The sequence below is a fragment of the Lynx canadensis genome, chromosome F2, assembly GCF_007474595.2.
Source record: "Lynx canadensis isolate LIC74 chromosome F2, mLynCan4.pri.v2, whole genome shotgun sequence".
In the NCBI taxonomy this organism is placed as follows: Eukaryota; Metazoa; Chordata; class Mammalia; order Carnivora; family Felidae; genus Lynx; species Lynx canadensis.
In genome coordinates, this window is record NC_044320.2 from 19,452,667 (window position 1) to 19,479,839 (window position 27,173).

At 41.8% G+C, this 27,173-nt stretch overlaps 1 protein-coding gene and 1 long non-coding RNA gene across 3 annotated transcripts in view; one reads left to right on the forward strand and one right to left on the reverse strand.

The window, feature by feature from the left end:
- Positions 1-249: 249 nt before the first annotated feature.
- Positions 250-9,129, forward strand: LOC115506562. The gene is made up of 4 exons (XR_003966420.1): positions 250-315; positions 657-834; positions 3,268-3,332; positions 9,066-9,129. It is a non-coding gene; the product is annotated as an uncharacterized LOC115506562 (long non-coding RNA).
- DEPTOR (DEP domain containing MTOR interacting protein) overlaps positions 4,547-27,173 on the reverse strand; it is a 137,192-nt gene continuing 114,565 nt past the window's right edge. Inside the window, exon 9 of one of the 2 annotated variants that reach the window (XM_030304582.2) lies at positions 4,547-9,577. In XM_030304582.2, the coding sequence (XP_030160442.1) occupies positions 9,449-9,577 (129 nt within the window). In that variant the 3' untranslated portion in view covers positions 4,547-9,448. The remainder of the gene's footprint in view (positions 9,578-27,173) is intronic. The other variant, XM_030304583.2, reaches the window with a different exon arrangement.

Genomic DNA, 27,173 nt, shown 5'->3' on the forward strand with positions numbered 1-27,173 from the left:
CTTTCAGTGGCAGGAACATCCAGATCTTTCAAAATTTGAGTTCATCTCAGTTTTGGCTACACTCATATAGACGTTTTCAATATTTTTTAATGTGTTACTTATTTTTGAAAGAGAGAGAGAGACTGTATGAGCGGGGGAGGGGCAGGAGGGAGAGAGACAGCATCTGAAGCAGGCTCCAGGCTTGGCGCGGTCAGCACAGAGCCTGATGCGGGGCTCAAACTAATGAAACCGCGACATCATGACCTGAGCCAAAGTTGGATGCTTTACCGACTGAGCCACCCAGGCGCCCCCCATACAGACATTTTCAAAGTTGAGGTAACAGATCAAACGTTTCTTTCTTCTCTCTTCCTTTTTCTCCACCCAGCCCCTCAAGCTGGACTCAAGAGGTGTCACTACCCTCTTCCATAAAGTTTGTATTATGAATCAGCCTTTGTGAACCCAGGCATTTCAGGCTTCAGAGGGAAACAAGTTTAACATTTAATCCCAAGGGAGCAAGGGGGCATTTAGAATAAGATATGGAGTCCCAGGAGGCAAAGAGAAAGTCATAGAGGCAGAAGAATGACAGGCAAAGGAAAGGGTAGCTGTCAAATCCAGGATGTAAGAACATGAGACTCTTTGCCAAGTTCTTTACAGAGAGCTCCTTTCTTTTCCTCCAGTGCGTTCGTCAGATACAGCAGGCAAGCAGCAGCCTGTGCCTCCACTGCCTGCGGAGAGCTGGTGCTAACAGAAGCCCAGAGTGGTGGTTTCGCTTACATAATTCCAGCATGACTCTCCTAAGCCTCTGGACTCCAGAAGCTGCCCACAGAAGAGAAACAGAATGATGTCTCCATTAAGGTTTGCCCAGGAAACATTTGCAACTTCTTTATAATCAAGACTAAGTTACCGGTATAACCCTGAAATAATGTTTGCCTTGGGACAGCTGACTACATCCATTGTTTTCCTAACAGGCTATAAGACCACTGGGGAAATGCATCAGGTAGTAAAGAGATAATATGCAGTTTTGTGAAATTACTTTTATGAGATCTTGAGTTTTAAAGATTGTGTTTGGTAAGTTATTTACATTTTTAGTTTCAAAGTGAGGTGGCTGAGTAAAGATCCAAAGTGAAATGATTTTTGCTCTCTCCCAACTTACAGCCACGAATCTAGAGCTATGTTTTCTACACAACCTGTGAATCTCCTTGCTCCTCAGTACCTGAGGAGCATAGCAAAAGTGACAGGGGCACCTGGGTGGCTCAGTCTCTTGAGTGTTCAACTCTTGATTTCATCTCAGGTCATGATCTCGCAGTCTTGGGATCAAGCTCCAAGTTGGACTCCTCACTGACCTTGGAGCTTGCTTAAGATACTCTCTCTCTCCCTCCCTCTGCCCCCCCCCCCCCACCCCCAGCACGTGTGCTCTCTCTCTTTCTCAAAAAACAAAAAAAGTTACAGAGCGGGTGACTTCTTTTAATGTACTCAGTTGAATATAGTGATGATCATGTATTTTTTTCTTAAAAATTTTTAATGTTTATTTTTGAAAGAGAGACAGAATGTGAGCGGGAGAGGGGCAGAGAAAGAGGGAGACACAGAATCCGAAGCAGCTCCAGCTCTGAGCTCTCAGCACAGAGCTCGACACTGGGTTTGAACCCACAAGCTGTGAGATCATGACCTGAGCCGAAGTCGGACGCTTAACTAACTGAGCCACCTAGGTGCCCCTCATGTATGTGTTTTCTAACCCTTCTGTTATCTCGTTTATGACAAAAACAACTAAAATGTATATGGTTAGTGATGAAGATATCTATGTATAGACAATCTTATGAATTAGTGTGGGTCTTTCAACATGACTGATAATTAGCATGACATGGTAATAATAATAATAGTCATAGCTATCAATAGTTATGTTTAAAGTACTATGTACCAGGCACTGTACTAAGACCTTCAAATATATTACTAATTTATCTTCACGATAGCTTTCTAAGATGATTATATCACTTAAAAATGAGAAAACCAGGACACAAAAAGATACACCAGGGGTGCCTGGCTGGCTCAGTTGGTGGAGCCTTTGACTCTTGATCTTGGGGTTGTAAATTTGAGACCCACATTGGGTGTAGAGATTACTTAAAATAAAATCTTGAAAAGAAAAGAAAGATGCACTGAGAAGAGCACTGACTGAACATTCTGGGGCCTGGGTTTCAGTCCCATGTATACCTTAGTTGGCATGAGTTTGGGGCAAGTCATAACTTCTCCAGAGTTCATTTTCTTTCCTGTTTTGTGGGCAGAAAAGAAAGAGAAGCATTCAATTATTGCTTACTTATTCTGGATCAGGTACCAGGATAAGATTTTACATGCATTATTCCATTTAATCCTCACAGTGGTCAAATGGAGTCAGTGCTGTAATCTCCATTATAGAGATAAGGAAACTGATACCTACAAAGGTTGAGCAACTGAATGGGCTCTCAAGCCTGAGAATTGGAATCTGAATCTAGGTCTGTATGTCTCCAGATCCCATGCTCTTAACCCCTCTGACCTTTCTAGCCTTAGTATCTTTGGACTTGCTGTTTCCTTTGCCGGCAATACTCTTCTTCCAGATTTCCCTAAGGCTGGCTCAATCCCATCCTTCAGGTAGTAACTCAGTCAGGTTTGGAAAGAGGTTTGCAGAGGCTTTTGTAAAGGGCTGTTGCACTGCATAACTTCAGAGGGCACTGTTCGCATAGACTGTAACGTGACTGGTGCCTCACTGGAACGGAGTAACATGGTTTTTACAGACTACATCGTTGGAATCCTAGTCATTTCCCATCACCCCATCTGGTTTCAGTTAATTCTTAGCACTTACCCTTATCTAAAATGAACTAGTTTCTTTTTTTTCTTTAATTTTTTTTTTAATGTTTATTTGTTTTTGACAGAGAGAGAGAGAGACAGAGCAGGAGAGGGGGAGGGGCAGAGAGAAAGGGGAGACACAGAATCCAAAGCAGGCTCCAGGCTCTGAGCTGTCAGCACAGAGCCCGACGCGGGGCTTGAACTCACAGACAGCGAGATCATGACATGAACCAAAGTCAGATGCTCAACCGACTGAGCCATCCAGGTGCCCCAAAAATGAACTATTTTCTTTATGTAACTTACTTATTGTCTGTGGCTCCCAAGAATATGTAAACTTCGTATGGATGAGGACCTGTCTTATTTATAGTTGTTTGCCAAAGACTTAGAGACAGACCCATAGTAGGTGCTTAATAATTATTTGTTGGATGTTCTTAAGTATGTCTTACAAACTTCCAATAATCCTTGCTTCATCAGAATCACAGAGTTGTTAAAGGATAAAAAGTTTCAAGACATCCGGGCATCATGAAGACATTGATATAGTAAGTTAGTATTACAAACTACTAATTGCATTTTCTGTGCTTTAAATTTATTTATGAGCTTTGCAGCAAATTCAGACTCTCATTGTCATTGACCAAATAGGCATTTATTTGACAAAAATTACGTCTCTGAATATCAAGTGTTGGAGAAGGTATTGACAACACATATCACTTTGATATTTTGGATGGGAGTGTACATCTGTTCACCACTTCAGGAACTAGTTAGATGTGATCTGGTAAAGTCAGCACTCACGTTTCCCATGACTAAGCAGTTCTTCTCCCAAGTAAATACCTAAGATAAACTCCTTCACTTATTCCCAGGAGATGGTGGAAGAACGTTCATAACAGCCCCATTAGTGATGATGACGACGGCAGTGGAAACAAACCAAATGCCTAACGACAAGAAAATAGACAACTTGTGCCCTAGAAATTTATGAAGCTGTGAAAAACGAATTAATTACGACCACATACAAAAAAATCTAGAAGAATCTTAGTAATATAATCCTGAATGAAAACAGGTAAATCTCAGAATATTATATAAAACTTGACGCTCTTTTAATAAAGTTCATTAAAAAAAATCTTAACAATTATCAAGAACAAAAGAATGGTAAACTCAACACTCACCACTGTGGTTACCTTGAGTAAGGGCAAGTGGGGGACATGGTTGTGAAGGAAGATACAGTTAAATGTAAGTTATTGTCAGTGTTCTGGTTCTTGGGTCAGATGGTGGTTTCTGGCACATGAAACCATCTGCTTGAACATCATGATTTCATATCCCCCACTCCTCCATGGAGAGAACACTTTTAGGAGGCAGGCCTAAAAGTGACTCAAAGGATGGATTCAAGGTCATACCTACTCAGTTTTGTAGACCCAGGGCCTATATTCAGTGTTTAATAAAACATAGTTTCAGCAAGATTCCTGGAAGGAAGGAAGGAAGGAAGGAAGGAAGGAAGGAAGGAAGGAAGGAATACACGAGAGAAAAATGTAAAGTTCTTTTGGTTAATACTGAGTGCAATCCAAATAATCACTTACCCTCATATTTTACCCTGCCCTTACACATACTGAATTATGTAATCCATTTCCTAATTAGTTGAAAATAGAAAAAGAACTAACATTCTCCCAGAGTAGTAAATAACTATATAACATTTTTCCATATAGACTATTCCATAATACTCAGCAATACCAGGATGAAATACCAGGCAGAAAATGATTCCAAATTGAATACAGTACGGAAAAAGCTTTTTAATGCACTTTTTTCAGGCAAAAGAGCTTCAGAAAACATCCATCATTAAGTAGTGTTACAAATGGCACTTTTGGCTACATTAGAGAAGTAGATATGAATCCCATGTGTTTTCTCTGATAGGTTACTAGTAGAGCAACTTTATAATGCAACCCTTTCTTAGGATAAAAAGTGGCTAATTTGTGCTAAAAGACAGGAAATGCTATAAACGTAAAGTCATTGTTTTAAAAATTTAACATTTATTTCACTCTATACAATCTATTTTCATATTTCAATTTTAAGTATTCTGCTATAATTCTTAAGAAAGGAAAACATAAATTCAACCTAATTTAAAAATAAACATATATATTAAGTACATATATTAATGCATTTAACAATATCATAGGTAACTTTGATGATGAATTTCATTTTGGTACGCTGTAGATTTGTCCTTTTGGTGTTGAACTGAGGAAAAGCATATGACACCTGAAATCCTACCATAAATGGCTAAAACAATGGTATCAATGGACTCTAACCAGTTGGCAAAACTGAAACATTCCAGAGTTATACTGATCAAAAATGAAACAGGATTAATACTCAACAGGAGAGAATAGTTAATGTCAGTTTAAAATGGGTCTTGAAAGTAGGTTATTGTCACAAATATTTGAAAAGAGTATTTGGAAATGTGAGACTCCATTTTGAACTGAAAGCAATGATTTTTAGTTGCTAATTGCCACCACCCCAGTGCATTCACCTTTTATAAGATGATATGAAGCTGACTGCATCTCATCTACTCAAACGTGGATATCTTCTTCCTGTCACCCATCATTACTCAACTAGTCCCCCTATCAGTTTATGCAATTATTTATCAGAGATTAATAATAAAACACCACACAATAGGACCAACCCAAAAGGCAACTGCATTTTTCTCTCTACAGCAGAAATAACAAACATGGCTTTGAAATTTGCACTGATAGCACATATTATGCTAATGAGGAAACAAAAAAGATTTCCACCTCCATCACAGAAACATGAACACATTATACAAACACCTGAAAAATCAAAGTGTTTTCTCTGGGAACAAAGAAAGCCATTTCAGGGATTCTCAGTGAGTGAAACCACACACACTGATAAACACACACACACACACACACACACACGCACACACACACACACACACACAAACACACAGGAAATAAAAGCTCTTAGAAATATTGTTTACTGTTAATTTAGAATAATTCTTGGTGTTATATTCAGGAATGAAGTTCCTAAATTTTAAAGCAATTCATCTGTTAAAATATCACACAAAATACTTTTTTTAATGATACGATTTAACAACCCAAGGCCTGAGTCAGTTAAAATGTATGCCCTTCACCTTCATGGGTACATGGTGCCCCTTGCATTTTATGAATACCCCAGAGCCAAAGACCTAGCTTCGCCATACTTGCATCCACCACAGAAAGCTATCTTGTAAAGGACATGTCATGGGAGGGCAGAAGACTGATGTCTAGCCCAGGCTCCAGCCTCAACAAGCCTCATGAGTTGGGCGTGGCCCCTGATCATTCCATACGGCAGTTCCCCATCAGCAGAAGATTAAACTGCTGTCCGTGGCTCCGTGAGGCACTATCATTTCAGGATTTTCCAACTTTGAAGTTTTCATTAGGCACTGGGCTTTCTTTACAACTTCCTATCAAACTTCTACCCAGTGTTTGGTCAGTTATCTGCGTCTCGCCTTTCAATAACTAGGTAACTTCTTAGGTCCTTTATTCCATGAATGGGGAGTGCCTACTCTTGGTGGATTAAAAGTAGCCACAAATTCTCTGCAGCTCCTCCCATTAAAGGTAGATCTATTTCCCACCTCTTGACTCGGAGCTAGTTTTGCGAACGTGCTTTGACCAACAACATGCTACAGAAGTAACACTGTGACTTTCCAGGCGAGTCCACAAAAGGTCCCACAGTTTTCATTTTCACCTTCTTTGAACTCATGAGGCCTAACGTGGAAGGCCGGGCAGCTGTGGGGAAAGGCCACACGGGGTAGAATGGAGGCACCTCAGCCAGCTGCAAGACACATGCGCTGGGCCATCCCAGACCACAAACGTTTGTGGGAACCCAACCAGCACCACACTGAGTAATGGCTGGCCATCCCAGCAGAGCTCTGCCCAAACTGCCAATCCACAGGATCATGAGCACATAGAATGTTATAAGCCATGTTTGCGGGTGGTTTGTTGGGCAGCGTGGATAGCTGATACACTACTGTGTCACAAACTGGGCTAGGTGAAGGGAACATTCTGCAGATACTCAGAGTGCAGTTAGGGAGACAGACACTTGATGGACCACCTCAAAGCAAATACCAATGCTGTAATTAGAGGGTGTTGATGCATAAGGGTCCATGGGAATTTAGAGAAGGGGAGTCAATCCCAGAACTACAGAGTGGGCAAAGGTTTCTCAGAGAAGATAATATCTAAGGGGGGTTAATTAGACAGATTTTCCCAGGCAAAGAAGGTGAAATAATATTTCGGAGAGGAGAAATTGTGCAAAGGCAGGAGGGAGCTAACTAGTGCCCCTACAGGAATGGGATCATTCATTTAATCACATTGTAAGGATGTCAAAAATGGGCTGAAGAACAGCTAGGGTAAAGCTCTCTTGGCCTTCGGTTGAATTATCCGTCATTTGGCCTTTAAACTGAAGGCTATGAGAGCCAAAGGGAGAAATAGTTCCTCCCTTTCTTTCCTTCTCTCCTTCCCTCAGTATTCATTTGACCAAAGATATCAATAACACTCTCCGAGTCAAAGAAAGTCTACCTGCAGGAAGGAGGCTGTGTGGAAGACAGACAGGCAGATGCTTCTCTGGTGCTTAGACTGGTTAAAGGGAAGGGATGGTGTATGCCAGGGCCTGAGATGATGCACACTGGGACATGAGTACAAAGTACAGACGGCTGGCAAGAAGAAGCCATTCTTCCTCTTTTGTCGCTTAACGAACCCCTGGTCACAGAAAGCGTTTAAGACTCATCTTTTAAAGATGTTCTAAAAACTTTTAAAGCTGAACCATAAGGTCTCCCATTTATTAGCTGTGTGGCCTTAGGTACATGACTAAGCTGTCTATGAGTCCTTTCCTCAGATGTAAAATGGAGAAAATGACGATATTGACCTCACAGGTCAGGAGGAATAAGTGACGTATAGTTTTAGCACAGCACTGGATACAAAAGAAGCCCACAACATTAGGTCCCTAAATGGGGAGACGCTCGGGGAGGGACGGTAACACGGGCGTTAGCATTGAATAAGCCCACGTTTGAATCTTACGAGTTCTTGCAGCTGTGTGAACATAGAGACTATTTTTAAGTTTGCTCAGACTTAGTTTCCACACTTGAAAAATGAGGGTGATAATACCTATCTTGCAGGGTTTGATGAAGATTCAAAGAGATCACATATGTTAAGTGCCGTAGCACAAAGCCTGGCATACAGTATAAACACACATACACACACACAGACGATACTAGTTCCCAAACGTAGATCGACGGGACTATTGTTAGACCTTTTATGTTACTTCAAAATCCTGCTCTCTGACTAGCGCTACAGATCAGAAAAGTTGGATTACCGGAAACATATATACGTAACATCTTTAGCATGGCATGTCCATCCTACCAGTACCAATACATTATGATAACCTATCACAAAAAGAATGGCCGAGGTACAGCATTCGTACTTTATTTTGTGAATACATGATAAGAAAGAAACCTGGTTGTTCAGAATGGAATTTTGCGTTCCCTGACTACCTAATTTGGCACTTTGAGGAATTTCCTCTACACACCAAATTCCCAAGTGCATTCCTTTCTAAAACAAAAGAAGAAATGTGCGTATACACAGTGAGTTGAAAAATTACAATGCAAGACGATGTTTGGGTGAAAAATAATCCCACCAAATAAGCAAGACATGTTATGTCCCTAGAATATGTCATGCTTAGAAAGCTAGTAAAAATTCAGGCCAATGAAGCAATTTAATTTCAAGTTTTATCACATATGGGCCAAGTCCTAGAACACTTCACTTAAAAAGGGACAACTTCAAAGTGAAATCTTGCCAGAGGCTTGATATGTATATATACAAATTCCTCTGTTTTGACATTCAACATATTCTGGATTAACTCTAGAAGGCTTCTGTAGCTGATTGACAGAACAAAATTATTTAGGGTCAGAAAGAAGTCAGAGCACAAAATTGTATTATCTCCCTATTTCTCTCACCCATATTATCACGTGGTTTTTGTTTTCTAACTAATGCCATAATTGAGATCATATGTTACAAGTTGATACTAAAGGCAGGAATTAAAAAGCCATTTTTTCAATGGCTTTTAAGCACTTGAATGCTTTAGAACCTTCTTCAAAATGCTAGTTAACAGGTAATATTCCTTTGGATGCTGCATTATTTGAAGGTTGGTGAGATTCAGATCCTTTAATAAACAGTTCCATAATCATTTTGGTAAGAGAACCATTTAAAATCTGTAATAACTACTCTATTGATTCCTAGGAGGGGATTTTAGCACATTGCTATTTTGGCCAGAGAAGCATTTCAACAACTTTCTGCAAACTAAGATTAAAAAAACAACAGGTGAGACCAACACATGGAAATCAAGTAAGGCAATTCTACTATGTAAGAAAATTCCATTTCTCAATGTTTTTCTATACTGACATAAATTGTTTTGTTTTGTTTTGTTTTGTTTTAAAGATGATCTACCCGGTTCTTCCACATTCAAACAGTGTACGAAACTCAAATCAAGATGTGTATGTAGGGAGAAAAAATTTGTGTGTCCAAAACCATCCATTTGTATGGAAGTCTTGTCATTGCATTGCTTTGTGTTGTCCTGGCTTTGATCATCCTCAGGCCACTTAAGGGCCAGGATGTCCACCTGCTCAGCATTCTAACTCTTCCATGACTTCCATGACGATCGTCCGAGGACCCGTCAGAATCAGATTGCTCACCGTCCGGTAGTCTACATGCAGCACATTGAGCCCATTTACAGAGACAACAAACTGACAGACCTAAAGGAAAGACAAAGAAAAAGTATCTATTATAGCTCCTGGTTTTTCATAGACCTCTAATAAAGGCACTGTGTATCTCTAATATCTAACCTCTCTTAAAATACCCAACCTTACCCAGCTGGCAACAACAATTTCCAAGAATCTATACTTTTTCTGGAAGGCAGGATAATAGAAAAAAGCATTTGGCTTAGTGTTTTACAAAATTAGGTTTAAATCCTAACTTAGCAACTTACTAGTTTAACCTAGGTATTTAAATTTCTGAGCTTTGTTTCCCTCAACTCTAAACTAGGGATTAATAATAATAATAATAATGCCTACCTTATAAGATTGTTGTAAGAATTAAATGAAGCAAAGGACATCAAGCTTGTATCGCAGCGCTCTGAACCAACGGAGTATGCAATATGCTTTTACAGCCAGTGTTTATGGCTGCTATTCATTTGGGCTCGATATTTAGGGAGACCCTATGGCCCACTATTCCCAAGATAGTCCTCTTTTACACCAACTGTTCCTGCGTGATTATGTTTTTTTAATGTTTTATTTATTTTTGAGAGAGAGAGAGTGCAAGCAGGGGAGGGGCAGAGAGAGAGGGGACAGAGGATCTAAAGCAGGCTCTGCACTGCACTCACAAACTATGAGATCACGACCTGAGCCAAAGTCTATGCTCAACTGACTGAGCCACCTAGGTGCCCCCTGCATGAATATTAATAATGCCTCCTTTCACTTGCCAAGGTGCCCCATTGAGATGCTAAATTCCACACATTACCCTGTTTCCCATCCTTGTGAAAGTGGATGAGACCAACAAAGATCAACTTTTACACTCAGTATTAGTTAACCTGTGATAGGTGAGAGAATTCTAACAAAAAGCATCATTCAGTAACGAGAGGCCTCTCTGGATATGTCGTAGTGAGCTTGATAGTGATCCACAGGCACAGCCTCAAATGGAGGTACTTCTCTTGAGGTTAGTGGTGACATCAGATGCTGGGCATTATGGTATATCTGTTGTGTGTCTGAAGAGGCAGACATTGGACATATGAGCACTCCAACAGAAAAATGGACACACAGCTCTCCAGCTGTCAGTGATAAGTACATCTAATTAGCAAAACTGAATCCAACAGAATATAAGTCCATATGGTACCCGGTACACAGTAGATACAATATCCCCAGTCCTCAAAGAGGTCTATGTCCTCATCCCTAGAACCTGTGCATAGTTTACACGGCAATGGGGAGTTAGGGCTACAGATAGAACGGGTTGCTAATCATCTGATTTTAACATCAGGAGATTATCCTGAGTTATTCAGGTGGGCCCAAGGTAACCACAAGGTTCTTTATGAGAGAGAGACATGAAAGTAAAGGCACAAGAGAAGCAAGAAGTTGGAGAGAAAAGAGGAAGGGGCCAGGAGCCAAGGAATGCAGGTGGCCTCTATTAGCTGAAAAAGGCAAGGCAGTGGCTTCTTCCCTTTGAAGCCCCAGAAGGAATGCAGACCTGTGACACCTGTAGACTGCTGCCTCCAGAACTAAGGCAATAACATTTCTTTGTTTTATGCTGCCAAGTTTGTGTTAATTTGTTACAGCAGCAATAGGAAACCAATGTAGTAACTTTATAAATATTCACTGTTGAATGAATTGAATGTATAAATGCATTAAGCAAAAAAGCACCAATTTTTCTTGAGTCTGAAGGACTTCTTGCTTCTTATAAATTATCACCTCACTGACTGGGAAAATAAGAAAATAAAAAGGAGGAAAGAAGGGAGAGAAGGTGAGGAGAGGGAAAGCAAAGGAGACTGGCTGAGACTGATTAATGTCTCCCATATCTGTTATTATCATCAAATTTCTTTATAATGCCTGGGTAAATGAGATGTACACCTGATCCCCATTATTTATTATATAGTTAATTTAATGTTGATAACTCAAAGAATAAAAAATATTAAAACATTTTGAAAATCCCCATTTCCTTTCTGAGTGGGTAATAACAATATAAACTCAAACACTATTAATATAATACAAATTATAGTAAATATTTTATATCTAAAATATATCAATAAAATAAAATATGTAAAATAAATATACAATAAAACACTATTTTTATTTTTATTATTATGTTTTATTTTAGACAGAGAGAGCATGAGTGGGGAAGAGGGGCAGGAGAGAGAGAGAGAGAGAGAGAGAGAGAGAGAGAGAGAGAGAGACAGAGGCAGAGAATCCTAAGCAGGCTCCATGCTCAGCATGGGGCCTGACATGGGGCTTGATCCCACAGCCCTGGGATCATGACCTGAGCCAAAATCAAGAGTCGGATGCTCAACCAACTGAGCCACACAAGCGCCCTTAAAACACTATATTATTAGGTGTAAAAATATCTATACCTGTTACTTAAACCAAAATTGGAAAGTATTAGAAGGGCAGCTATATATTTATGGAAAAGATAGGGGATTTGGAGTCTAATGATAAGGATGTAAGTCTTTGGCTCCTTTGTTTGATGGCCTTAATCATGTCATTTCTCCTCTATCATGTCTCAATTTATAAAACAGGGTTAGGTAAAAACGCTTATCCCCACAGGCTCAAATTAGGTAATGAAGTTAAAACCTCTTTGCCAATGTCAGGCACTAGACTGCTGGTTTTTATTCACTTCTTTCCCTTTAAAAATACCCACTTCTGGGGCACCTGGGTGACTGAGTGGGTTAAGCGTCCGACTCGTGGTTTCAGCTCAGGTCAGGATCTCATAGCTCGTGGGTTTGAGCCCCGTGTCCAGCTCTGCTCTAATGGCACAGAGCTTGCTGGGGATTCTCTCTCTCCTCCTCTCTCTCTGCCCCTCCCCCACTCACACTGTCTCTGTCTCTCTCAAAATAAATAAGTAAACTTAAAGACAAAATTTTTTTAAATACCCACTTCCTTTGTAGTCACATGCAAAACAAAATGGAAAACGGACTGTGGCAAGCAGAGTGGTTATTTCCTCAATAAACACTTGGCTGTTGTCACGAACCTCAGTATTTTCCACACCCCAACATATATTACCATGGCATCTTTGTATATGAGGAGACCACACCATTACTGTTTTTTCCTTCCCGGTTCCATAAATCTGTCCTTATGGATTCAGGGCACAGCTTGTGCAGAATCAGCAGTTCTCAACCATGGTTGAAGTCATAATCATAATCAAAGTCATGCCAGCAGGTTATAATCCATCCTGAAGTAGGCCACAAGTAATTTGCAGGGCAACCGAGCACTAATTTAATGTTGACATTAGTGGTGCTTTGTTTTTCCTGCCCCAGCCTACTGATGAGCCAAAGAATGAGAGAAATTCCACTCCCTCCCGATGCACAGTACTGATTTTCGACCTGGGTCCTTGTTTCCTCCAAAAGGATGAATAGCTGTTTTGTGTTGCCAAATGGGAAGGCAGTAGTTTCCAGGTGAGCCCACACTCCAGCTAACTCTTCATGGGCTCCTGAAGGTGAGATGTGTCTCTGTATCACCAGGGATCACCTTTAATTTAGCATTTAGTCTCAAGCAGAATTGTATTCCGTCTCTCTCCCATGAGGTTTGTTTCCTACTAAAAACACAGGAGATTTCCACATAAAAATCCAGAATCCAGCCCCTCTGGAGCAACCTACAGCTCCAAAAGCACTAGGTCAGAATGGCCACTTGGCAATGGTGAAGTAGGGGCTACCCATACGAGATGGGCACACGTTCTCTAGATGGGCACATCTGCCATGTGTCCTCACCGCTTCCTCTTTTCCTTCCACCTAGCAGACAGACATTTGAGTCCGCAATCCCTGATCTGGGGCCAGAGGGAAAGAGCTGAAGACAGGGGGACTTAGTGCTTCAAGAACTGAAAGATGCCAAACGTCCACCAACTAATGAAAAGAGAAATAAAATTTGGTATATCCGTATAATGGAATATTATTGAGCAATCAGATGGAACCAGTTACATGCTACAACATGGACGAACCTCGGAATCATTATGCTAAGTGAAAGAAGTCAGTCACAGCTGACCACATCTTGTGCAAGTCCATTTATATTCTAAGTCCAGAATAGACAAACCCACAGAGACAGAAAGTAGATTAGTGGTCGCTTGGGGCTGGGGCAGGTATGGCAGTGGCTGCTAAGAAGTACAGGATTTCTAGCCCAAACTGTAACCAACTTGCAGTCCTCATGTAATGTGGACAAGAAATAAATATTTTATTTTTAAAAAAGCATGGGGTTTCTTTTAGGTGTGGTGAAAATATTCTAAAATTGATTGTGGAAACAGTTGCATAACTCTGTGAATATGCCAAAAGTAAGTGAGATATACACTTGACAAAGAAGGCAAATTCTATCTCAGTAACACTGTTATTCAAAAGAAGAACTGGAGGGAAAGGGGGCTGATATCAGCAGTGCAGAGATCTCTGTGGACTGGAGAGGGCGGCTGCAGGATCAGTTCGAAGATGAAGTCTTTTGGACCTCCTGATTGCAGGGGCTCTTGGAGGCTACAGAACTTGAATGGTGGGGGCTGTGTGATTGGGGGGATGAGCATTCAGTGGCCTCTGCTCAGGACCTATGCCTAGGAGTTTAGGGGTAGAAAAAGGGCAGCCATCAGGGCCCGCCGGGCAAGGACCACTGGCAACACAACGGTCAAAGCCCATGTTATTGGACTGGCTAAACCCCGGGATGGGGTGGGGGAACCTATAATCCGAAAGGGGAAGGGCCTGGGGCAAGGGGCACCAAAACAATTTTATACTGGTCCTGTTATCAACCTCCGTCCTTGGTGACTTGAACTGCACTTAAGTTTAGAAGCAGGTCATTTCGTTTTGGGGATGCGTGTGTATGTCCGTGCGTGTGCTCATGCACGCATGCACATGTGTGTATCACCAGGGATCACCTTTAATTTAGCATTTAGTCACACACACACATTTTTAAAATACCAAAGTTTGTGACTAATAAGTCACAAACTTTGGTATGTTCTTTTATAAAAGAAGGCTGATTCAGGGCTACCCTAGGCATAAAGGCAATCTCATCCCCTGCATCCCCACATGCTCTCCAGAGTAGTGGAGGGCAGGAGTGGGGACAGAACAAGGGCACCAGGAATCATTCATAGCCGATTAACCCTCTGACCTGTGCGGTCACCTGAGCACCTCTTAAGAACATAAGATTATGTGAAGATCTTCTGTCACAGGGTGATGGGAGGAAATTCTAAGACATCTTGTACCAACTAGTGTGTCTGGAGAACTTAAATGAAATAAAAATTTAAATACCTGAGCCTTTGCCTTCACAAAGCTTACAATTTAGTTTGGGAGGAGATTATTATTGGCAAGGTAAGTTTCAAAGCAGGCAACTTCTCAGTAAGTTCTGTCATTTATTGAAATCTTTTTTTTTTTAAATCAAACTAGCAATCTAAGTACTTCACATACTTTATAAAAAATTCTCCTAATAGCTACGGGTGACATAGTTTGGGTTTAGGCCATCCAGGTATCAATTCTGCCAAAAGAAACTTGATAATACTTTTCGAGTATCATGTTCCCCTGCTGTAGGTGATGTGGATGGGAATGCCAACCACAGTGTCCTCCCCTATCCATTGGGTCACCTGACTCCAATATGACCAGATTCTCTCTCCTGGACCATTGAAGCTGGAGCTGAGTCACACAGGAGAGAAAGTTTGTCTGCTCTGGTGCTTAAATCCCCAGATCTGCCCTGGTTGCTACCTTGATCAAGTTTGATTCTCTAGACCTGAATTTCATTCCCTTACATCCTTTATATCCTTATCCAATTTCTAGTATGATAGCTGGTTTCTGTCACTGGCCACCCACGATCACCAATACAATCCTTATAAACAAATGGAGTCTCAGAGAGGTTAAATTATTTGCTCAAGGTCACACAACTAAGTGCCACATCTGGAATTTGAACTCCATTTGACTTACAGGTTTATAAAGTACAATGTATAGATGCAAGTTTGGGAAATGCAGAGAAGAGTAGAAGACAAACATGTTTTTCTCTTCGCTTTAACTGCTAATTAAACAGCCTAGGTCCACTCAGACATCTGTGATATTGATGTTTAGGCTCCCCCAACCTCGAAAGAAGGTTTTCACTCAGTTAACACTGAATAACTCTCTTTGTTTCCTTAAAATCCCGAACAGTATGTGAATGTAGATATTTACTTCAACATTTTTTTCCTTGAATGATGAGGGGGAAATAAAAGCCTTCCAAACATTTATCATGCTTGTACTCAAGGGAATATTTTTGGAATCAGGCTGTTAGTAAAAACGTCATCTCTCCCTAAGTGGTCCCAACAACTGCTGTGGTTCCAGCAGTTCCAATGTCCTGTTACTAAAAACGTACAGAATGATTCAGAAATGCAGGTGGAATTGTGTAACGTATTCAGTTATAACAGACTTCGAATTAGCATCAATGGTACACTGTGTTTTGCAAATCAACACACATTACAAGTAACACCAGGAAGCATACAGCCTAGGGAAATTATTTCTCTTCTGTATTAAAAAGCACATACGTACAAACCTTGACTTTATAAAGAAGGGATATATGAAGGACATTATCCTTAATGAAGAAGTTGAACAACGCCTTCATAAGTCACAGGTAAGTCATTTCTGAGATTGAGGGCAGTGGGGAAAAGTCTTAAAAATCACCATAGGTCCGATAAGAGTTAGCAGGAAGACAGAGGTAGGGACTCAGCACATTTCAGGGTGTGATCAGGTTGGGGTGAATACCTACGCTGGACTCCAGCTTCTCTCTTGATAAGGAGCCAAACCAACTAAATAATTTTGCCTCTGATTCCTACGCTGTGCCTGTCCTGGTAGATGTATGATCACCTTACAGATGACTCGCGTGCCCATGGGATTGTGCAATTGCACACTAGTCCTTGCACGGCAAGAGTTCCATCACAATTATTCAATTGTTATCCAAAGAGGGGGTGTGGTTGGAAAGAAACACTACACCTGTGATTACATAAGTGTCTCCCTGCTGCCACGGAAATCTGTATTCACCAAGACACTTGCATCCGTGAAATGACTCCATTCATGTGAAAGCCACTCTAGCTTTTCTCTCTTGTTTTCTTTGTGTTCTTGACGTAGAAAGGATTGGAGGGTAAGACTGCTTCAGGGTTTACCTCAAAATAACAAAACATTTAGCAAGGCAGGGACCAAAAGAGATAAAGTCTCAATACTATGATTATAATATGATTAATTTATATCAATTTCAAAAGTAGACAACTAACCCGTGGTCTTAGAATTCCTGGCCAGTAGTTTCACGAGTAGTTCATTTTGTGATCAATTGAGATGAGCATAAATAATTTGTTCATTTTCTCTACAATGCAATAAAATTGTTTCACCGCTTACCTAGTTTACTAGTCATGTGACTTTGGGCAAGTTGCAAATTCTCTGAGTTATACTTTACTCGTCTGTAAAGTGGGGATCAAGTTTATGATGAGAATCAAATCTGATTAAGAACTAAGCCCAGTGTTTAGTATCAGTGAAACATTAAATAAATAATTGGGTTTTCTCTTCTTTCCCTCTTCCCACACAGTCTCTCCCCCTAAACAGCTCAATGAATGCAGATTGCTGAAGACAAACTAACCACGGCATGGCACACACCCAGGAAAGCCCACTGTGGGTTCTGGTCTGGGGGACAGAAGTAGACGTTGAGCTGGCATTATTTATTGAGATGAAATATGAAAAATAAAGGGGCGCCTGGGTGGCTCAGTCGGTTAAGCGTCCGACTTCGGCTCAGGTCACGATCTCACGGTCTGTGAGTTCGAGCCCCGCGTCGGGCTCTGGGCTGATGGCTCAGAGCCTGGAGCCTGCTTCGGATTCTGGGTCTCCCTCTCTCTCTGCCCCTCCCCCGTTCATGCTCTGTCTTCTCTGTCTCAAAAATAAATAAAAACGTTAAAAAAAATTAAAAAAAGAAATATGAAAAATAAAAATAAATACAAGGTGCCAAGAGAGATTTTTCCCAATCTAAGAGAATGTCACAAGAATAGAGAATCCAGAAACCACCGTAAACAATCAGCATGATTTTAAGGTAAATCGAGTGCGTAATTCGGTTAAGGAATCCCTGGTCCTATCCATAGGATGTTCACTTTAACACAGTTGCTTCAGAACTACAGTAAGCTGACTCAAGATTTGCTAGTTACTTCTACAGAATGAATTCCTTCCGTCCATAGAATGCTTTAGGTTTACAAAAATATTCACATTCAGCAAGGATAAAACTTGGGAGTTTTAGATGCTGCCATAGTCAGTAAGTTGTGTGTCTGTAGTTAGTGCATAATAGCCTTGAAAGCAGAACATTGTTCTTGGGGGAAAAAAAAAAAGATTTGCAGCTGTATGTTCAGTCTCATAAATCTCTCCACCAAGTATGCAACTGGCTGGAGAGTGAGTGGTGTAGGAGGAGGCAGAGATCCAGTTGCTGGACAAACACTGGATTCTCTCTCCAGAGAATGAGTTTTCCTCTAAGCTTTATGAATTTTCAGTAAGCTATACCGCTGGCTATGGGGTGTCCCCAAAGAACACACTGTGCTATTAGCCTTGAAGAAAAATCAACCGTGTATAAGAATGACTTTCGTAATAAAACAACAACAACAAAAAGCAACACTTGAGAATGTGTGTTTCAAATTGAGAAGTTCAAAGTGCCTGCTGGTTTCACACAGAATCTGCCCCCTTCCAGCCCAAATGGACCAAAGGTCAGCTTCAGATGCAGGCTCGCCCTTAGTCCACTTTGCTCAGTGTGCGGGGGAGGGGTCAGTCAAGGGGGACTATGGTGTCCTTACTGGAGGGGGAGGGGCGCCTAGGTGGTTCAGTCGGTTAAGTGTCAGACTCTTGATTTCAGTTCAGGTCATGATCTCACGGTTTGTGGTTCAAGCCCCCCCCATCTGCCTCTGCACTGATGGCTCAGAGCCTTCCTGGGATTCTCTCTCTCTCTGCCCCTCCTCGCTCATGCGCTCTCTTCCCCCTCTTTCTCTCTCTCTCTCAAAATAAATAAATAAACTAAAAGAGAAAGAATTAAAGGAGGGAGAGATATGGGGAGCTCGGGTTCATTCCACAGAACTTAGATTCCAAAAGTTAGGACAAAAATTTGCCTTCCGGGGGGTTCCCTTCAGAGATGGGGATAACGATCAATGGAGGATTTGTGACCTGCCCTGGTGGCTTCCGTCACTTTCCCACATGCAGCTCTTGATTGCACTGGGACCACTTCCAAGATCTGCTTGTGCTGAGGACAGACAGCACACTCTTCACCTGGTGTTTCCCCAAGGCTATAGGACGTTTTCAGGCACTGATGAGAAGCGACATACACACATCACAACCACAAGATCCCCTGGACTTCCTTTACTACTGAAGGAAAGCAATCTGTCATCCGGGAGCCTTCGTACCATAGGGGGTATGCAAATTATCACTCCTACCCCCTTCTTACAAAGTTGGCTTATACTGTAGGTACAGAAAGTTCCTTAGAATTCCACGTAACTGTGAACTGGGGCTTTCAGCAGCAGCAGACACACTTTCAGTGCATGTACTAACTCCCACGGGAGCTCATGGCTAAAAGGAAAGAGGCTCCAGAAGGTCAGACTTCCTCCCTGACCCCAAATTCTTTCCTACACAGGAAACTTTTACCCAATTAGCTGTTTGCCCTTAGGTTTTTTAACTATTAGGCACTTACACCCAGAAATTATTATGTTTTTTTCTGGATTATGCTAAAAAGCAAAATTGATAGAAAGGTTTTAGAAGACAGATTACTAAATGAGAGGCAGTACGCACTAAGATTATTCATCAGGCAAATAATTACATTACAACTTTGTTTCCACAAATGCAATAATACATTGTTTCACTCCTAGGGGGTGACCTGTAGTGTCTTGGGGGCATTATCTAACCTTGAAGAGTGACCCACAGTTTCATTCTTTTTATTCTATCTCCAAGGTGGTGCTGCTATGATCTGAGCTAAGAACAAAATTGTGCGTGTGTGTGTGTGTGTGTGTGTGTACTTTGCAGAGACAACACAGGTTGCCATCTAGTTGGTAGTGTTTTGGTGGGAAAAGTAAAAGCGTTATAAGGAGGACTTAGATGGACAACCTCTTTTTGCATGTGTTATCTGGACTAAGTAACCTGAGACCTTCTTTGTCATGGCGAATGGGAGCTGAGCACCCCCAGGGAAGGGAACTATGCTTCCGGTTTCTACTCTAGAATGTCTTCCTTATTCTACCAGTCCCTGGGGCTATAGATGGGACCAAGCAATCTGTGGGCCAGGGGAAGGGGTGCCAGTCAGCCTGCTCAGGACTGTCTCAGTTTAGGAACTTGTGCTGAAGGATCTAGGGAGGTTCCACGCTAATTTGGCTAAAGTTTGGGAGTAAAGCCCCCCTGCCTCCCGCCTCCCATGGTCTAGCAATAAACAGGAGGCGTGGCCTGTGTGTTATACTCTGGCTCATAATAGAACTGTCTGGATTTGAAGACTGGGGTTCCCTCTAGTATCTCCATCCCTGGAGAAACACCTAATCCCTGGCAGAGTAGGCAACAGCCTTTGCCAAGATTAGCCAGTTGGAGAAATTGAACACCAGAAAAGTAAAATAATCTCAACACATGTGAAAGGCACCATGATAAAAAGAGGTTAGAGTGGGAGACAGCCAAAGCATAAGAGACTCTTAAAAACTGAGAATAAACTGGGGGTTGATGGGGGGGTGAGAGGGCGGGGAGGGTGAGTGATGGGTATTGAAGAGGGCATCTTTTGGGATGAGCACTGGGTGTTGTATGGAAACCAATCTGACAATACATTTCATATATTTAAAACAAAAAGTTAAAAAAAAAACCTAGAAGGAAAAAAAAAAAAAAGAAAGGCACCATGATATAATGGAAAGACCAAGAGTTCTGGAACCAAACAGACCTGGGTTAGTTTGGCTTTTGGCCATTTTCTTGCACAACCAGAGGCTAGGATGCAAACTCTGACAGTGTCAGCTATAAAACATAGCTAATCTCCAGCTTATGGGGATGTGACAAAGATCAGAGAGATGATACATATGAAGCAATTATCACTGTGCCCAGCACGATGCCCAACAAAAATGGGTTCCTTCCTCCTCTTATCTCTAAAGAACATACTAGACATTACATTACATTTCATGGTCTACGCTCTTGTGCCACCTCCTACCCCTGTGCGTCTTCACTCTAATGCCAAACTACTGGATTCTGAGCCGGGACTAAACTCCTCTGCTAAGTCTTTATGCAAGAAAGTGATTAATTTATAGGTTAACCCTGGAAAATGGACTTGGATTCTGAGCATTCAGAAATGGTCCAGGAAAGCGTTCCAGATGGCCGTGGCCAGTTTGGTCATATTCCTTCTGTCTTTCATAAAGTCCCTGCAATGAGCCATGTGATGTACCAAAGCAGAGTTTGCTAGAACAAGGTGTTTGTTGGTTTGTTTTTTAAGGCTGGAGGGCGGAGACCAAACACAGGACTCCTATTTTAAACACTTCCTCTGCCTTGGTTCCCTGCCCCCAAGGAACCAGAGGGAAGAAAGAGATCATTTTTGCTCACGGAGGCCATGGTAGAAACAACCTCACTCTCTCTGTACATAATTCAACTCTATACGCAGTAGTAAGGACCAGGTACAAGTCCTTGAGGGCATCCCCCCACCAGCCGACGAGGTCATAGCCTTCCAGAGATTTCATCACCAGCTTCCTGAAAACAGCCTCATTCTAGAACCTTTAGAAATGAAAGTTCAGGCCACCCAACCAGAAATAAAGGTTTGGGAACCATACCTCACTGAGGTATGTGCTGAGGGAATACATACGGAAAACATATTTTTTTCCCAGCAATTTCTCTGTATATATCCTATTTCCACAAGATCAGAAGTCCCTGACAAGAATGACTTCAAACTCTCCACAGGGTCTGAGACAGGTAAGTTGTGTTCCAAACATGGGCCTGTAGCCCAGGATTCCGGCATTCACAGAAATGGGGACCCTGGTCACTCTGCTTCTTCCTTAGCTAGCTAAGGCAGGAGACAATCATGACAAAGATATGGTGTGTGCCTGGTCCCGATTACTCTGGCTCGGTGAAGTGGAGTTTGACCTCCTCAACTCCAGCTGTGGGTATGGGCAGGTGGCCACCCCACCCAGAACACAGTTTAGTTAGGGTACCATGATCCCACTGTGGTAACACAGCTGGTCACACGTAGCCATGACAAAGGCCGCCTTTTCCTTTGAGGTGCAGAGGGGCTCTGTGGGCCCTCCTTATGCAGATCTCTGGCTTTCTCCACCCCAGCAAAAAAGCCCCATTCAAAAACCCTGCTTTGTGAACTTCTCCTCAGCACACACTTCTGCCAAATCTGGGTGGCTCTTCTAGGTGAAGAGAAGGTGGGGGGGGGGGAGTAAACATTTTCTCCTCAGCAGAGAAACACCCATCTTTTAAAACTAAAGACTCGGAGCGCCTGGGTGGCTCAGTCGGTTGAGCGTCCGACTTCAGCTCAGGTAACGATCTCACCGATCGTGAGTTTGAGCCCCGCGTCGGGCTCTGGGCTGATGGCTCAGAGCCTGGAGCCTGCTTCCGGTTCTGTGTCTCCCTCTCTCTCTGCCCCTCCCCCGTTCATGCTCTGTCTCTCTCTGTCTCAAAAATAAATAAACGTTAAAAAAAATTTTTTTTTTAAATTAAAAATAAAAAAACTAAAGACTCAAAGTATATTTGAATTAAAAAGAAATTAACCTCCACCACCTTAACCTTTCCTTGGGACAGTGTGCAATATATTTTCCTTTTCTTTCAAAAAGCCTCTACTGCTCACAGAGAGCAAAACACAGCAGAATCTTCCCGTGGTAAAAGGCCACAGCTGTTCACTGGCATCCTTGCCATCAAATGGGGCTAAAGCCCCATCCTGAAATTCCACCCTAGGTATGGGACATGCAACAAGAGCCGTGTTTTAGCCTGACAGGGAGGGGAAGCTGGGTTTCTTGGATGCCACACGGCACCGCTGTAATGATTCGAAGCAGCTAAGAAGACAGCATGAAGAATAAGTGCTCGAAAAAGCGTTAACTGAGGTTTGGGGACTGCTTCTTGGCTTGTTTTGCTTTGGGCAAATTCTGGTATCAAGTGGAGCTAATCCATTTCCAAATGTGCTTGTAACTGATACACTGCAAGGCAATACCTCAATACCCAAAGTACACCATCCAAATGCCTTCGCAGCGTATTGCAAAACAAACTACGGAACACTGTCTTCCTTTGAATTTGAGGCGTGAAAATCACGGCAGCCCCTTATCTAAACACATGAAGGAATTATGAAGCATTATATCCATCTTTTATGGAGTCTGGGTGATAGTTCTCACCCTTGGCTGTTACATATTAAAGTCACTTGGGAGTTTCCAAAAAGCGCCGATGTCTGGGCCTCTCCCCACACCAACTGTGTCCATATCTTTGGGTATTTTTCGAGGAGTTTCCCAGGTGATTCTGATGTACAGTGAGGCTGGAGAAACACTGGTCTGGGCATTAATTCAAGGATCTTTGTGTCCTTGCCTATGGCTTGTTTTAAACAAGAGGATTCTATGCAAGCCCAGCTCCCCGAAATGGAATTCATGGTACACGAAGAGCAGCAATTCACTTCTCACTTGGCCATGAACAGCTTGCTTGGGTCTCGATCTTTTTACATGTAAAATGGAGGTTATAACACATCCTCACTTCTATTTCAGGAAGTTGTGAGAGTCCAATGAGAAAAGTAAGTTTCTGGTACACGTTTTACAAAAGCTAAGCACTATTATTATAATCAGCATTATTAAATGTAGTTGACCATAGGATAAACTCAAACAGCCCAAATCATTTTAGCTACTAAAATGACTATGATGGTAGGGGTGGGGAGCAGGAGGGATAGAAATAGTATTTTTTTTTTAATTTTTTTTAACGTTTATTTATTTTTGAGACAGAGAGAGACAGAGCATGAACAGGGCAGGGTCAGAGAGAGAGGGAGACACAGAATCTGAAACAGGCTCCAGGCTCTGAGCAGTCAGCACAGAGCCCGACGCGGGGCTCAAACTCACGGACCGTGAGATCATGACCTGAGCCGAAGTCGGACGCTCAACCGACCGAGCCACCCAGGCGCCCCCTAGAAATAGTATTAATTGGGTGACGTTGATACACCTCACACATTTATTGGTGTGATCAGTTCCTAGTTCAGGTTATCTCACTTAACCCTGGGTAAGTCACTTCATTTAGTTGGGCCTTAATTATATAATGAGAAGGTTAGACTGGGAGATTCTTATCCTGGGGTCCATGAACAAGTTTTAGACAATCTGTGAACAACAACAAACTATGTACAAATCTCTCTCTCTCTCTCTCTCTCTCTCTCTCTCACACACACACACACACACACACACACACACAGACACCATTATTTTTCTGGGAAGAGAATCCCATAGCTGTCACTGAATTCTCAAAGAGGCATATGACCCCAAGATAATGTTAAGAATAAGCAGAAATCTTTCCAGCTCTAAGTTTCTAATTACTAATAGAGAAAATAATACCTACCATTGGTGTTGGAAATTCAACAGACATTTACATAATGTTGAATTTCAAACACATTTCATCTACAAAGCTACTCAATGGAAATCCTTTAAGAGAGCCAAGAATAAAAGATGAATCAATAAGCAGTAATCGTTGCCAATCGCTTTTGTCACCTCCCAGAAGTCAAACTGATTTGAAGATGTTATCAATCACAGAAGACCCATAAAACGAGCACTGGCCTAGAGAGGTCCTGTGGGGTCCGAGCATCCTTGGTCTCTGCCAGTCAAAGGCTCTGCAGATCCTGTGTGGTACTGATGAAAGAAATCTGTATTTACATGGGGGCTGGAGGACAGGCGGAGCAGAGACTAAAGTCTTAGGGCAGAGAGAGACACGTCTAAATTTTGGAACTTGACTAGAACAAGCACTTGAACCAGTGTCACACAAAACCCAGAATGAGGAAAAACCAGATACTAAAGCCCTGAGTGGAACAAGGTGTCTAATGAGGCTCAGAACAGACCTTGCTGGAGGCTATCTGCAGTCACATCATTAGGGACTATGCTTGCTATCATGAGACACCAGTGTTCATGCTCTGGGGCTTCCTGCTGACAGAAAACATTCATTCAGGAGCCCAGCTCAAATTCAGTGTCAGACGATATCCTAAAGACCAACAGATTTGGGCTGCTCAAATCCTTGGGATACAGAAAGTTCCGAGAGGAGGACATGGTTTTTTGCCTAGTTCCCGAAGCTCAGCCCTTTCACTTTTCAACATTTTAGTGATTTGAATTTCTTACTTGGCAAGAATGCCGTCTATCAGTATCATGGTACTGGATGACACAGCTATTCAGTAAGAACCAAGGCAGAGTGGCCCCACATGCAATATTATGCTTCTGTCCACAGGATTATCTAAAGCCCTGTGTTATTTTTTTTTTTCAACGTTTATTTATTTTTTTGGGACAGAGAGAGACAGAGCATGAACGGGGGAGAGGCAGAGAGAGAGGGAGACACAGAATCGGAAACAGGCTCCAGGCTCTGAGCCGTCAGCCCAGAGCCCGACGCGGGGCTCGAACTCACAAACCGCGAGATCGTGACCTGGCTGAAGTCGGACGCTTAACCGACTGCGCCACCCAGGCGCCCCTAAAGCCCTGTGTTATTAAGGGTATTTCTGGCTTATATCTTCTCTGGATGTAACCAGTTCCACACATGTACGATAACGATTCCAAGGCATATGATCTACATCTGGGCATATCTGAATTCAAATACAAGTATTCACCACAGGCAAAATTCTTAATCCCTCAAAACCTCATTTGTTCCTATCTACAAAAATGAAGACAATACCTCTGTCCTAGGACTGTAATTATACAAGATAGAGCAGAGATCATGCACCTAGCATGGGGCCTAGCATGTATGGTCACTCAACAAATATTGCTTTAATTTATCTTAGAGCTGTTTTCACTTTTCTCCATTAAATCTACTGAAAGGGTGGGACATGTGCCCAAAAATGTTAAATGGAAAAATATTTTCTCATGCAAATATGTTCAGTGCTGACTGCCTCAGTATCTGACTGAAATAATATATTGTCTAGACATCCACCGATATGCTCAAATTCTTTTAAAAAATAAAAATGAGTACCAACTTAGTATCAGGCAAGATGCTAGGGATTTTCACATGATTTAACTTGTTGCTGCTGGTCTGTAGTACATTTTATGTTTGTCCTTCTATTGTAGAATATAAAGATGGGTCTCTGGTAATCAATTTCCAAGAATTCTATTTAGTATCTTAGAAATAGTAGGAGTTGAATAAATGAAATCCAATTAACTGAGATTTTTAAAAATTACTTTCAGCGCCTATTAGGGATCATATGGTGAGCTAAGTGCTAGAATGAAATCCCACTGGCTACCTGCCACTCTAAAAAAGATTTTTTTATTCTAGGAAAGCAGAGACAGTGCCTAGATCAGAGTCTCCACTGTCCCTGGCCACAGAAATTAATTTATTGACTCAAAAAATAGTCAGTTTTATTGGGCATGCCATAAAAAAAAAAAAAATTAGATGCTATCCCCGCACTCATAGAGCATGTATCCTAGAGGAGGGTTAAAAGAAGACAAATACATATCTGTGAAGAAAATAAGTAGGGAGGTAAGAAGGGAGAAATGAGGGGCTCTGTGGGTTTCACCCTCCCTACCTCTCTTTCTCTTGCCCTATAAAAGTTAAAATACTCAAATTCTCAGCACCCCCGGGAACAATCAAGCCACACAATTCCAGTCATTGAGATGTGGGTAAAAATGCTGCAAAGACTTTCCATCATAACTAAAGAGAAGGAGACATGTAAGGTCAAGTGTAAAAAGATAAGGAGGGCTAGATGGGTGATGAATACTAAGGAAGGCACTTGTGATGAACACTGGGTATATTATGTAAGTGATGAATCACTGAATTATAGGCCTGAAATCAGTATTGCACTGCATGTCAACTAAAAAAATAAATTAAAAATAAATAAACAAACAAACAAACAAACAAATAAATAAATAAATAAATGATAAAGAGGGATCCTGTGAAAAGCTATAAGAGAATTCTAGGAGGAAAGAATGGCAAATGCAAAAGCTCCAATACAGAGAAAACAATCACCGGTTTGAGGAACTAAAAGGGGATAATGGAGGTGAGCAAGGAGGTAAGATTTGAAAGACAGGTGGGGGTCAGATCATGTGGGACTGTGTCAGCCACAGTAAGTCTTTTAGATTTCATACTGAAAGCAATGCAGAAGCAATTGCTTCAAGGATCTCAAGAAAGAGAGTGGCAGAACCAGATTTTCTTTGGTTGCTAGACGGGGAACAGATGATAAGGCTGCAAGAATACATGTAAGGAGACCAATTAGGGCCACAGTAGTCCTGGTGAGAGATGACAATGGTTGGGATTTGGGGACATGAAGACAAACAGATGCATCTGAAATACATTTTGGAAGTATCTTGAATTGGAGGAAGAAGAGAAAAGCAAGCATGACTTGTAGGTTTCTGGCCCAAGCAGTTGGGTGGATGGCAATGATATTTACTGAGATGGAAGAGACTGGAGGAGGAATAGGAATGTGCAAAACAAAGCATTCCATCAACTCAACATCCATAATTCTTGTTTCAGTGATACGACCCTCTGCCAAACGGATGTTTTCCCATTTT